Here is a 13871-nt window from a genome sequence, read left to right as displayed (position 1 = left end):
AATAGGCATCTCTCTCTGTCTCTCTCTTTTCTCCCTCTCTCCCTCTCCTCTTTCTCCCTCTCTCTCTGTCATCTCCACTCCTTCTCTCATTTCTCTCTCATATCTTTTTCTCTTTCTCATCTCTTTCTCTCTCTCATCTCCTCTCTCTCCTCTCTCCCATCTTTCTGTCTCTCTGTGTGTGTTTGTGTGCATATCTTGTCCTCTCTTTCTCTCTCTCTTTCTCCTCTCTCTCTGTCTCTCTCTTTCCTCCCTCCTCCCTCCCTCCCTCCCTCCCTCCCTCTCTCTCTCTGTCCATGGGTGGGGGGGAAGGAACCTCTGAACTGATGCTGGGTGGTGGGAATCTGATGTCCGGAAGCTGATGAGCCAGGTACTTTTTTTTTTTAATTATTTGAATTTATATCCCACCCTTCTCCGAAGACTCAGGGCGGCTTACACAGTGTTAAGCAATAGTCTTCATCCATTTGTATATTATATACAAAGTCAACTTTATTGCCCCCAACAATCTGGTACTGAAGACCAGATGGGGGCAATCCCGCAGTCTCCCCCCAAATAACAGATGTCTTCTCACTTGCGAGCACTTATGGTGAGGGAGAAGAGAAGCGTGGTGGGAGGAGGCTTGGTGGGCGTCAGAAGGGGTGGTGAGCGCTTCGCAGCTCCTAAGGGGGGGATCGAGACTCCTCACTCGCAACATCTTCACCTGAGGGCATCGCTGGCAGCCGCTTCCTGCGTCAGGAAGTCCGTGCTCTTCTTGGTACTGCTTGGCCTCCTCAGTGCACAGCGGCAGGAGGCAGCGGTTTCTTTCGCTGCCCGCGAGCTGCGGGCTGCCTCTAATCTGCAATTTCCTCGTGAGCACCATGCTCACTAGTAAATGTGCTCACGAGTAAACTGCAGATCAGAGGCAGCTGGCAGATCGCTGGCTTGCTCGCTCTGCTGCTCACCGCTCGCAGCTCGAAGGCTGCGAAAGAAACCGCCGTGTCCTGCCTCCGTGCATCGAGGAGGCTGAGCAGCAGCGAGAAGAGCACAGACCTCCTGATGCAGGAAGCGGCTGCTAGTGATGCCCTCAGGTGAAGATGTCATGAGTGGAGATGCTCGACCCCCCTTAGGAGCCTCAGTTTACTCGTGAGCACCATTGGCCTTTCTCCCTGCCTCTCCCGGCCAATGTTGCTCATGAGTAAACTGCAGCTAGGATCTCTCGCATGCTTCCCTCGCAGGCCAGGCCGGCTTGGGGAAACACACGGGAAGAGATCCAGTGCCGTGATCTCCCACACGCTCCCCTCCCTCCCCGCACGCATCAGTCCACCTGCCACTGGTATCACCCCTCTGCCAGCTCTCCCTCCTCTGCCCACCCACTGGCCCGTGCCCTTCGGCCTTATCTTTGCTAGCAGCGGTGAACAGAAGTACGCGGCTAGATTCTGCAAGTAGTGGCTGGGCGGAGCGGGGCAAGCATCGAGCGGACGGGTGGGGTGAGCGAGCAGGGACCGGGTGACCGGTTTGTGAGCATGGCCAGCCAGAGGTCGCTACCAGTTTGGCAAACCACGCCAAATTTCTGCTAACGGTTTGCCCAAACTGGTGCGAACCAGCTGAATACCACTTCTGGTTCCAGGGCACATAAAGTGTTTTTGAATTCAAAATGTTCCACTTTCAAATGCCCCACTTCAACTGGGTTAAAAAATAGAAAGTAATGGGTGCCGGATTTTAAAGGTCTATGGATATTCTTCATGGTTGTCCCAAAGGTGTTTTGTTTTTTCACACAAAAGGCAATTTGACTTCCCACTTTTTAAAACATTTCACTTCTCATCCAAGAAGCTTCCTGAGAATTGAAGAAACTTCTTGGATGAGAAGTGAAACATTTTCAAAGGGAAAAAAAAAAACTAAGAAAGTCCAATTGCCTTTTTTGGGGGAAAAGCACCTTTGGGACCAGGTTCGAAAGAAAGAGATTCTGTCTGAATCTCTCTCCTGGTATTTCTGAAACTGGCGATGGTATTTCTCCAATTTTGAATGATATAGTGGTGTGTTTCCATACTCCTCTGCTGTCTTCTTCTCAAGGTTTTAGAGATGAAAAGAGGGACTGTGATAGGTATGAAGAAGAATTGAAGAATTGAGAGATGGCTTCTGGACCGGCCTTGTTACAGATGTGTGCAAAACAAGCAGAATTCAGAATAACCTGTTTTCAAACCTCAAGCTGGATGTTCTAATTCCACCAGAAATATTCTGAGCTCAAAACACTTCTAGTAAGATCAGAAAAACCTTGAAACCTTCTCTGTTATCAACAAAGGAACATTAAAGGGGCATCTGGTGGATTATTACAGTTGAGGGAACCATTTAAATAAGCTAACTATGAAAAGTGAAGTAGGAATAGGTAAGGAAAGTGACAGGTGTTTAAACCACTGTTTTAATAACTGTCCATTAATAAATGGATATATTGCTCAAAAAAAACTATAGAATGGTTTTGTCAATTTCTATGCAAAGATTTGCAATCCCAGGTTTAGAGAGACAGAGACTTTAGTCTCACCCACATGACAAATCTTCACAATTGATGGGTAACTCCTAATAACGGGATTCAGCTAACTAACTCTCTGCAGTCTTTTGTCTGGGAAAGCGGAGATATTTAAAAATAAAAATATAAACTAAAAGCTCAGCCACCCAGAAGCTATAAAAGGAAACCTCTTCGGTTATTGAAATAATTGAAATCTGTGGATTTTCAGAGAGTTATAACCTCTAGAAAAGATTTTAGCCTTTGCAGTCTAATATATGGAAGTCTTCCAAAGCCACAGGCAGCTCAGTTCTTTCAGCCTGGCCTTTACTATGGCCAAGAATTGATGGGTAGCAAAAGAGTGGCAATATAAAAAAAGGAAGAGCTGTATAGTTCCTCATTCGACATTGCACTCCACTTTAGCTAAAGCTCAGCATCTTTGAATGACATCATTACACCTCTAATTTGGTGTCCCTCTGGTAAGAAATATACAAATTGTAGTGGTGCTCAAACTACCGTTATCAGGCTTCAAACTGTGCTCAGGACAAAACTTCACAGCAGGTTCGCTTTCCAAGGCCTCTTTTATTCTCAAAATAATGTTAGAAAATGATTCCCCCCCAAAGCCCATTTGACCTACAAAACAGGGACACGTCGTGAAGTTTTCAGCTCAAACTCATTTGTAATGAAATGTGTTGCAGACCATCTCTTACAGATGATGGGAATGAGGGTCAGTCCTTGGCAAGTTGGGAAATGCATAAATTAAACATGTAGTCACTCACCTGCAATAATGAAATCGCAACAAAGACGCCTGCAACGATATAAATATTTCTGGGCAGCCAGGCTTCCAGTGCAGCGATGCAGCCCCTTGTGTAGATTCGTTCCTCCCAATTCGATAAAGACTAGAAGAAGAAATGGAGATGGGTGAGATGGAGGACCCAAAGGAAGATTAGTACTTGGATGGAGACCCACCAAAGAAATTCCAGAACAAGAGAAGTTTTTATTTTATTTATTTAGATTATTTTGGTTGGTTGGTTGGTTGGTTGGTTGGTTGGTTGGTTGGTTGGTTGGTTGGTTGGTTGGTTGGTTGGTTGGTAGGTTGGTTGGTTGCTTGGTGGATTGCTTGGTTGAAAAATCCCTGAAGACAATGGCAAACCATTTCTGTGATGTTGCCAAAAATACAGATAGTCCTTGACTTATGACCATAATTGGGTCCAGAATTTTCATTGTTAAGCAAGGCACTTTTTAAGTGAGATTTCACAACCATTTTTGCCATGGCTGTTAAGCAAATCTCTGCTCTTAGGGAAACGTGAAGTTGTGAAGCAAATCTGGCTTCCCTCATTCACTTTGCTTGTCAGAAGACAGTTGGGAAGTTTGCAAAGGCCAATCACGTGACCCGGGCATGCTACAACCATCATATGTATTTCCCAATTGCCATCGCCTGGATTTTGATCATGTGACCATGGGATGCTGACACGGTTGTAAGTCTGAGGACCGATTGTAAGCCACCTTTTTCAGCCGTGATGCAATTTCAAAAGATCACTAAATGAATGACTGTAAATTGAAAATTATCTGTATTACCTGGATGTGAAGCAACCAACCAATGAGATGACATTCATATTCTTTTTCCAATAAAAAGAAGACTCAAAGAACAAGAACCTCTTGTGGCTCAACAGGCTAATGCAGTCTGTAATTAACACAGCTGCCTGCAATTACAATTACTGCAGGTTTGAGTCCCACCAGGCCCAAGGTTGACTCAGCCTTCCATCCTTTATAAGGTAGGTAAAATGAGGAGCCAGATTGTTGGGGGCAATAAAGTTGACTTTGTATATAATATACGAATGGATGAAGACTATTGCCTAACACAATGTAAGCCGCCCTGAGTCTTTGGAGAAGGGCGGGATATAAATTAAAAAAAAAAAAGATCAGGAAACGATCTGCTTTGCTTAATAAAATGCTTACAATGATTTTCCTAGAAAAGCTAGTTTCAGCCAAGTAAACCTCATATTCGGGCCCTTTGCTCAGCAAATGTCATCAATGCAATGGATATATGTGTTACTCAGCAAAATTCCTCCAAACTGATACCAACAATTATCAGACAGCCAGAAATGAACTGAATTGAACTGAACAGATGTGGACACAAATAACCATTCATGCAGACGTTTCTTTGGGCAGCCCTGGGGGGCGTGTCTTTCCTCCACCAACATCATCACCCTAAATATTTTTTGACTCAACGAAACCGTCCTGCAGAATCCGAACATCAGGAGGAAAATCGGGGGTTGCCAGACAGAAAGCAAGACTGAGAGGAATTGGAGTTTGGTGTGGGATTGAACTAGGCCCACCATGCCAGCTTGCTGTGATAAATAAAGAGGACCTGGAGGAAAAGCTACCCATTCATCCATAAGGGACAAGACAAAAAAGATATTGTGTATTTCTCAAAATTAAACACCGGAGGGAGCGATCTGGAATTCAGCTTGATCCTTACAGGGCATCCAAAGCTCTGAACAAAATGGCGATCTACCCATTCTGAGAATCACAAGGTTCAAGGAACAAAACTGTTAAAACACTACAGGCCTCTGATGCTGCTTCAGTTCACCAGCTGCACAAAGGAACCACAATACACCAGCATGGAGGTAAGAAGTCTTCCATGTTTTGGAGCCATGGTGGCACAGTGGTTAGAATGCAGTACTGCAGGCTACTTCTGCTGACTGCTGGCTGCCTGTAATTCGGCAGTTCAAATCTCACTGGGCTCAAGGTTGACTCAGCTTTCCATCCTTCCAAGGTGGGTAAAATGAGGACCCAGCTTGTTGGGGGAGAGATGCAGTGGTGTGTTTCAAATTTTTTTACTACCGGTTCTCTGGGTGTGGCTTGGTGGGCATGGCAGGGGAACGATACTGTAAAATCTCCATTCCCACCCCACTCCAGGGGAAGATAACTTCAAAATCCCCATGTCCTCCCGATCAGCTGGGACTTGGGAGGCAGAGAATAGATGGGGAACGGGGACAGTCAGAATTTTTACTACCGGTTCTCCAAACTACTCAACATTTCCACTACCTGTTCTCCAGAACTGGTCAGAACCTGCTGAAACCCACCTCTAGCAAGATGCCAATTCTGTAAACCGCTTAGAGAGGGCTGTAAAGCACGGTGAAGTGGTATATAAGTCTACGTGCTATTGCTATTGCTACTGAAGTCTGTGCTGAACCCAAATGCCTGAAAGATTGGTGGCCATTGACGATTTGGGAAAGGCTACCAAAATGGAACTGCAAAACTGAAATCAACGCCTTTCCTACATGGGAATTAACATGTTTCATCAGCTAATCATTTGCTTTATTCCTTTTTTGCCCCCAAGATCCCCTATCTCCTCCAGCAGGGATTCCCAATCCATGAACCAGCACCAGTCCTGTCGTGTCCCACTCCTCCACTGACGGCTGGGTCGGGGAAGTCCGTATCAGGCGTGCCTCTGCAGCTTTGCCAAAGTCCTAGCAAAGTTCTCAAGGCAGGCAGGAATCCAAGGTGTGACTTCAGCAACCAGATGAGACTTTGCCTGACTCAGAGAATGCCAGAAAGCAGATCCTTTATATAGGCCATGGGGTGTGGCTCCATGACTCAGCACTTATCCAGGCCTGCCCCTCCCTTCTTTTTGCTGACGCTGCCTATCAATTCTCCTGAAGCGAGGATCTCTCCAGGCTCCAGCTGTTGGTAATTCACATTCCTCAGGCTCACATGCTGTGGGGGAGGGGTCGGGGTCTAGTTGCTCCGTTTGTCTGGGCATGGAGCCAGGGCTGGGGGCTGGAAGCACGTCAGGCCCTTGATCTTGCTCGGCCTGTCTGGGCATGGTGCCAGGGCTGGGGCCTGGAGGCATGCCAGGACATTCCTCAGCGTTCGGCAGGAGATAAGAGGGACCCGGCTGCGGGGAAAGCGAGCAAGACACAACAAGTCCATGGCAGGCCAGTCCAGACAATCAAGCAAAGCCTCATCTGTGGGACGTAGGCAGCACACAAAACCATGCCCCCTCTGGTCCACGGAAGAACCCTCACTCCACGGAACCGGTCTCTGGTGCCCAAAAGTTTGTGGGCTGCTGTTCTACAGAACACTGGGATGGAGAAAGGGTGTGAGGAATGAGGGAAGGGAGAATCAGGAAATACTCACCATATTTCTGACATCGTAGCCACACTGGGTGTTCACCACATTTTGCTGAAAAGAGAGAAGAAAAGGAATTGACATAACTTCTCACAACACTTTAGGGAAGAGATTTATTTTGCCTTTCCACCAAGGATTCTCAGTGACACCGTTTTTGCTTCAATTTTCCAACATAGCAACCATCCTGTGATTGTTGGATACAGACAGTGACCAGACCAAAACTGTCTGACAATATTCCAGAACAAAAGTACACCTGAGGATAAAGCTCTGTAATCCTTCACCCTTAATCGAAATCAATTCTGTCAATGGATCAATCTGGTTAAAAGGTTAAGCGTCAAGCAGGCTTCTCTGGCCCTCCACAGGAGGGAACATCCATGTCGGTCATTCTTAAGACAGCTGCACAGTTGTTGCATTCATACATCTGCAAATGTTAACATTCTGACTAGGGAGCACTCAAACAGCAAAGCACAGAAAAGGACGCTGAATCAACCAATCAACATGCGGGGTGCACATCTCTATCCAATGCTCAGTTGGGCCATGGGAGGTGTTCTGTCTCCTTCCCCACTTCGGAGCAACGAGCTGGCCTTCAGCCAGTGGATTCACAGCTCTTATCAGTCCTGGTAGAGAAATCGCAGCTGCCTGTCAAAGTTCAAACAAATGACTCACAGAGTAAGACTTTCAGCTCTCTTTGAAACGGTTCAGCTAATTTTTGCTTCCTGTGGAATGAGAGCAGTCCCAAAGCTCCTTATATATCCTGTGGGGTGGGGCTCCTGCCCCACCCTTCCCTTTGATGACACCGCCTCTCTAATCTTCTGAAGCACGGGTCGATCCAAGCTTGATTATTATTATTATCAGCTGGGTCTGAAGGCGTAGCCTGGGGAAGGGAGGAATCAGGGGATGATGGCCTCATTACGTCCTCCGACTGGTCTGGTTCTGGCTCCTGGAGCCGAGCCAAAGGAATCGGGGCTCCCGAGGTAAGCCTTACCGGCCCTTCCCCCTCACTCTCGGAGTCACTTTCGGGCATGGGGCCAGGTTTGGGGGCTGGAGTCACAACAAATCAACATGCGGGATGCCATCTCTACCCAATGCCCAGTTGGGCCATGGGAGGTGTTTGCATTGACCATCTGTGGCCATCTGCAACCTACGCTAACCCTAACCCTTTGCAGCATAGATATGTGGCAAGAGCTACCGGCAGTTGTGGGCAAGCCTTATGCATGTGGCATGATCAATTCTTATGCCAGAGACCAAAGCTGAAAATGTGAAGCATTCCTGGGCAACGATGATGTAGCATCCTTTGATTTTCAATTTATTATTTTGTTATTTGTGGATTTTTTTTGATTTAAAAAATACAGTTAAGGAACAAGTAAGAGAATGTATGATAAAGAAAAAATATTTGGTTGTAATATATATGCATGGAATAAGGAAAAAGTCTGCAGCCAAAAGAATTGAAATTTATGTTATGTTATCTCCTTGAAGAGATTTTTTATAAAATGACGTACCATTGATAGGAGTAACCAGAAACATTGTCTAGAATGTATAAAGGTACATCAAATTTATGTTGAAATATGACAATGTGAAGGGATATTTTGTCATTATTTGGTGGATGTGTAAAAAAAACCTGTAAAATTCCAAATTTAGATACATGCTCTGAGTCAGAGGATTTAAAGATTAATATGTAATTGAGGCCAGAAGTCTTCCTCTTGGGACTGATGGACAATCAGTGAGGAAAAAAGTAATGGAACTTTGTTTTTATATATGATAACCACAACAAAGTTGCTGTATGCATGAAGATAGATTTGGTATTGTCCACAATAGAGGAATGGTCGGTGAAAAGATGGAATTTGCTAAAATAGCTAAATTGACTTCTTTGATTAGAGAAAAGATGTTGAGACTCTAGAAAAAGTGCAGAGGAGAACAACAAAGATGATTAGGGGACTGGAGAATGAAATATAAAATAGAATAGAATTTTTTATTGGCCAAGTGTGATTGGACACACAAGGAATTTGTCTTGGTGCATATGCTCTCAGTGTACATAAAAGAAAAGATACCTTCATCAAGGTACAACATTTACAACACAAATGATGGTCAATATATCAATATAAATCATAAGGATTGCCAGCAACAAAGTTACAGTCATACAGTCGTAAGTGGAAAGAGATTGGTGACGGGAACGATGAGAAGATTAATAGTAGTGCAGATTTAGTAAATAGTTTGACAGTGTTGAGGGAATTATTTGTTTAGCAGAGTGATGGCCTTCGGGAAAAGAATGGTTGCAGGAATTGGTTAGGTCTTGTCTTATGAAAAGGAGGACTAGGGAGGACATGATAACAGTGCTCCAATATCTGAAGGGTTGTCACAAAGGAGAGGTCAACCTATTTTCCAAAGCACCTGAAAGCAGGACAACCACCAATGGATGAAAACTAATCAATGAGAGAAGCAACCTAGAATTAAGGAGAAATTTCCTGACAGTGAGAGCAATGAATCACTGGCACAGGTTGCCCCCAGAAGTTGTGGATGCTCCATCACTGAAAGAATTCTAAGAAGAGATTGGACAATCATTTGTCTGAAATGGGATAGGGTTTCCTGCCTGATCAAGGGTTCAGATTAGAATGTTGAAAGTCCAACAGGATTCAGGCAGGAAACCCTATACCATTCCAGAAAAACGGTTGTCCAAACTGTTTTTGAAAACTTTCAGTGATGGAGCACCTAGAACTTCTGGAGGTAACCCGTTCCACTGATTCATTGTTCTGTCAGGAAATTTCTCCTTAGTTCTAGGTTGCTTCTCTCCTTGATTAGTTTCCATCCGTTGCTTCTTCTCCTGCCATCAGGTGCTTTGGAGAAGAAGTTGGGACAAGGAGACAGGAAGTAGCTCACCGCAGGATCTTGGATACAACAGGAAAAGGGGACTCCGCATCTTTCCCGACTTTTGCTCACACTGCTACAGTTGAAATAAATGTTGAGGTTCCAATCGTTTGGACTCTGAGCACCACAACACTGGTTCTGCAAGGGAGGAAACAAAAGAAAGAAAATGCATTTGAGCATCTAATATACACAACAACTGCTGAGAGGGGGCGTGAAGAAAGTAAGCAATATCAGACTCTCTAAGAACAGCTATTCATTCCAGAGCAGAAGCCTAGACTATAAAATTAACATAGCATCTTAGGAAAAGTAATGAATCAGAATACAGCTGGAAGGGACCTTGGAGGTCGTCTAGTCCAGCCCCCTGCTCAAGCAGGAGACCTTGTACCATTTCAAATAGGTGGATGTCCAAGCTTTTCTTGAAGTGATGAAGCACCTGCAACTTTTGAAGGCAAGCTGTTCCACTGGTTAATTGTCCTCACTGTTAGGAAGTTACGCCTTAATTCCAGGTTGAATCTCTCCTTGATCATTTTCCATCAGTTGCTTCTTGTCCTGCCCTCCAGGTGTTTGGCGAATAGATGGACCCCCTCTTCTTTTGTCAGCCCTTCAAATATTGGAAGACTGCTATCAAGTCCCCCCAGTCCTTCTTTTCTCTAGACTAGCCATACCCAATTCCTGCAACCGTTCTTCATGTGTTTTTATCTTCAGGCCTTTAATAATCTTAGTTGCTCTTCTTTGTCGTACCTTGATGAACGTATCTTTTCTTTTATGTACACTGAGAGCATATGCACCAAGACAAATTCCTTGTGTGTCCAATCATACTTGGCCAATAAAAAATTATATTCTATTCTATTCTATTCTATTCTATTCTATTCTATTCTATTCTATTCTATTCTATTCTATTCTATTTGCACTTTTAGCAAAGTCTCAACATCTCTTTTGTAATGTGGTGACCAAAACTGGATGCAGTATCTCAGGTGTGGTCTTACTAAGGCTTTATAAAGTGATACTAATATTGCATGTGATTTTGATTCTGTGTCTCTGATTATACAACCAAGGACTGTATTAGCTTTTTTGGCTGCTTCTGCACAAGGCTGGCTCATGTTTCAGTGCTTGTTCAGTAGGACTCCGCGGTCCCTCTCACAGTTACAGTTTTCGAGTAATCTGTACTTGTACCTTTGGTTTTTCTTGCCTATGTGTAAAACCTTGTTTTTCTCCATTGTAAAACACAACCAGTCACTTAGTGACTGTTTCAAGTTATGACCTACCAGGAAAATGGGACTTATGACCTGAATCCAAATTTCAACAGTCGCCCTGCGACCATAATAACATGGCCACACTTCAGATACTTGGCACATAGCCATATTTTTAGTCATTTGTAGTGTCTTCTGGTCACATGACCCCATGTTATAATGGTTTTGTCTTCCTTCCAGTTTCTGGACTTCCTTCCAGTTTTCGGCAAAACTGCACTCTTGCAAACAATGGGTTTTGGCTTAACCACCACAGCATTCACTTAGCACCACAGTGTTTGCTTAATGACCACCATAAAGATTTTTAAATCACGTGGCTGACCTGTTTGATGACCATCACAACTTACGACTATAATGGGTAGGCTCCATGATATTCGTAACTCAAGGATTATCTGTACCTCCTGGTTATTATTCCCAGGAAAATGACATGGATGGGACCGTGAAGACCAGGAACTAAACTTAGCTCCTGTGGACAAAAGTCTTCAGAGGTTAAGGGAACTAAAATGTGGCTATTTAATCTTTTTTATTATTATTCCACTGTCTCCTATGGAAGACATGGATCGCTCCTAACAGAGATCTGAAGAGATCGCTTGCAAGAGCTTTGGAAATTATGTTGAAGGTCACATGAAATTAAATAGGAGTCTCCGAGCTGCCCACCTCTATGTTAGGAAGAAGAAAGAGTTTTGGAAAGACAAGCCAGCAGGAGAAAACTTGCAAACTTACACAGATGCTCTCCTGCCGTTTCTCCTTGATCAAGTGCTTCCTTCCTTAGAAATGAGGCCCTTTTTTCTAAGTAATGTGGATAAAACTGTTTGGAACCTCATTTCTGCATATGGTGACAGCTGCAAGGATTGCCAAATATTCGAAAGAAAAAGGAATACGGACAGTGGAAGGATGGATTTCAAAATTGAATGAGTTATTAGTGTGTGTGAAATTAATTGCATTGGTTTGAAACAAAGGTTTTGGACAGGTTTATAAGAGATTGGAAGCCGTTTGTGGAGTTTCTGGGAATTAAATATAATATTGGACTCTTAACAGAAGGCTTTGAAGTTCAGTTTATTTTGGGGGTTATCTTTGGAGGAAAAATAATGAATGGATGAATGGATGGATGGATGGATGGATGGATGGATGGATGGATGGATGGATGGATGGATGGATGAAAAAAGGAAGGAAGGAAGGAAGGAAGGAAGGAAGGACAGCATTCATTATTGGCTCCATAATTTAAAACAAAATGTGATGTAGATCAGCCATGGTTAACTCAACAACTTACCATTTTTTGCAATGAATCAATGAGGTTCTGTAAGTCAATGTCATCTCTGTAGGCCTTAATGTTGTTTTTGAAGAAAGTCTCTACTCGGTCTTTCACCCAGTCCTGGAACAAGAACGCCAGAACAGCCAAGGCCAACTCCAGAATGAAAATGAGCACGATGGTCCCACAGAACTACAGCAAAGAGAGAAGGAACGGAGAAAGAGACAAGCAATTTTAGGAAGGGGAAGAATGCTGCCATCAAAATCCAGTTGAGAGATCCTTGGTGCTCTCTGAACTTGGTTGCAGATGTTTCATGACCCAAACTAGGTAACATCATCAGTGCTAGTCATCATCATGAACATCAGTCTAGTTTACCTAGTTTGGGTCATGAAACATCTGCAAGAAAACCACCAAGCTCAGAGAGCACCAAGGATCCCTCATTTCAACTCTGAGCTACAAATATTCTCCTTTATTGGGAGCCAGTTGGTTTTCAACGGTGCTCCAGGGAATTCAAGATGATCTTTAGGAGATCATCAGCAATTTAATTGGAAGATTATTCCATGGAATTGGCCAACCGCATGGAAAGGATCAACTACTCCATTTACATGAGGGTGCAGATAATTCCCAACTGTGATAAATCTTGGCTGTTCCCCATGATCGTTTAAGAGAATTTTTGAGTTTGGCTTTGGATGTTATAGATGCAAAAGTTTCCCCAAAGACAAAAAGTCTGAAAACCCTTAAAACAATTTATTTATTTATTTATTTATTTGTCACAACAGTGTATATAGGCAGAAGCATGAAATAACTATACGATATATAAGCATAAATATAATCATAAATATGTAATAACTATATGAAATTGGATAGAACCAAAGGGAACATTAGGACAGGAACGGTAGGCATGCTGGTGCTCTTATGCACGCCCCTTACAGACCTCTTAGGAATGGGGTGAGGTCAATAGTAGATAGTCTTTGGTTAAAGTTTTGGGGATTTTGGGAAGAGACCACAGAGTCAGGTAGTGCATTCCAGGCATTAACAACTCTGTTACTGAAGTCTTATTTTCTGCAATCAAGATTGGAGCGGTTCACATTAAGCTTAAATCTATTGTGTGCTGGTGTATTGTTGTGACTGAAGTTGAAGTAGTCTTCAACAGGAAGGACATTGTAACAGATGATTCTATGAGTTAAACTCAGGTCCTGTCGAAGGCGGTGGAGTTCTAAATTTTCTAAACCCTAAATTTAAATTTTAAAATTAAATTAAAAATTAAAATTAAAACTTTTCCTGCAGAAAAAAAGGCATCTGACTATTTTCATAAGGAAAATAAAAACTCCCCATGACCTCCCCACCCCAGCAAAACCTCCTGGACGGTGGCATCAACTAAGACCCCACGCTTTGCTTGTTCTGCAATCTTTAAAATCTATTAAGGTATCGTGCCATAATTCACAGCCTTTGACAACAAGAAAAGCTAGATAGAGAAAATTGCTTCTTTGAAAAAAAATGGGAGCAGCAGAACAGCAGTCTGCAATAAAGCATATATCAGATTGATTTGAGCCACGCGACAAACTGAATTGGTAACAGAAAGAGAAACTGAGACCATTGAAGCAGCTCGCCATTTTTTTTTGTTTCTTTTACCTAGCGGTTCATCAGCCAATTAATGTGGATCCCAAAGAGGCAATATTGTTACAGTTAGGATTCGTATTTTGCTTCATTTTACGCTTTATCTCTGCGGAAGCTTCGTTTTCAGCAATTTGCAAGATATAAAATTGCAGTAAATAAATAAGTGGATAAATGCAACAGAAAAGTATTGCAACATAGGAGTGGCCAGTCACCTTACCTATCGAAAAGAAGGCCTCTTTTCTGATATTCCCTACCTCGTGAAATATTCCCCTGGTTCACACGCAAC

General features: G+C 43.4%; 1 protein-coding gene across 2 annotated transcripts in view; it reads right to left on the bottom strand.

The window, feature by feature from the left end:
• The window catches only part of TSPAN14 (tetraspanin 14), an 89929-nt gene that overhangs the window by 2619 nt on the left and 73439 nt on the right, over nt 1-13871 (bottom strand). For both annotated transcript variants that reach the window (XM_058188859.1, XM_058188858.1), the window contains 4 exons: nt 11990-12160; nt 9485-9610; nt 6620-6664; nt 3253-3372 (listed from right to left, as the gene is read on the bottom strand). In XM_058188859.1, the coding sequence (XP_058044842.1) occupies nt 3253-3372; nt 6620-6664; nt 9485-9610; nt 11990-12160 (462 nt within the window). The remainder of the gene's footprint in view (nt 1-3252; nt 3373-6619; nt 6665-9484; nt 9611-11989; nt 12161-13871) is intronic.

This window comes from Ahaetulla prasina, chromosome 6 (genome assembly GCF_028640845.1).
Source record: "Ahaetulla prasina isolate Xishuangbanna chromosome 6, ASM2864084v1, whole genome shotgun sequence".
NCBI classification, from domain to species: Eukaryota; Metazoa; Chordata; class Lepidosauria; order Squamata; family Colubridae; genus Ahaetulla; species Ahaetulla prasina.
Note: the sequence above shows the minus strand (reverse complement) of the source record. Positions and strands in the feature narration are given on the sequence as shown.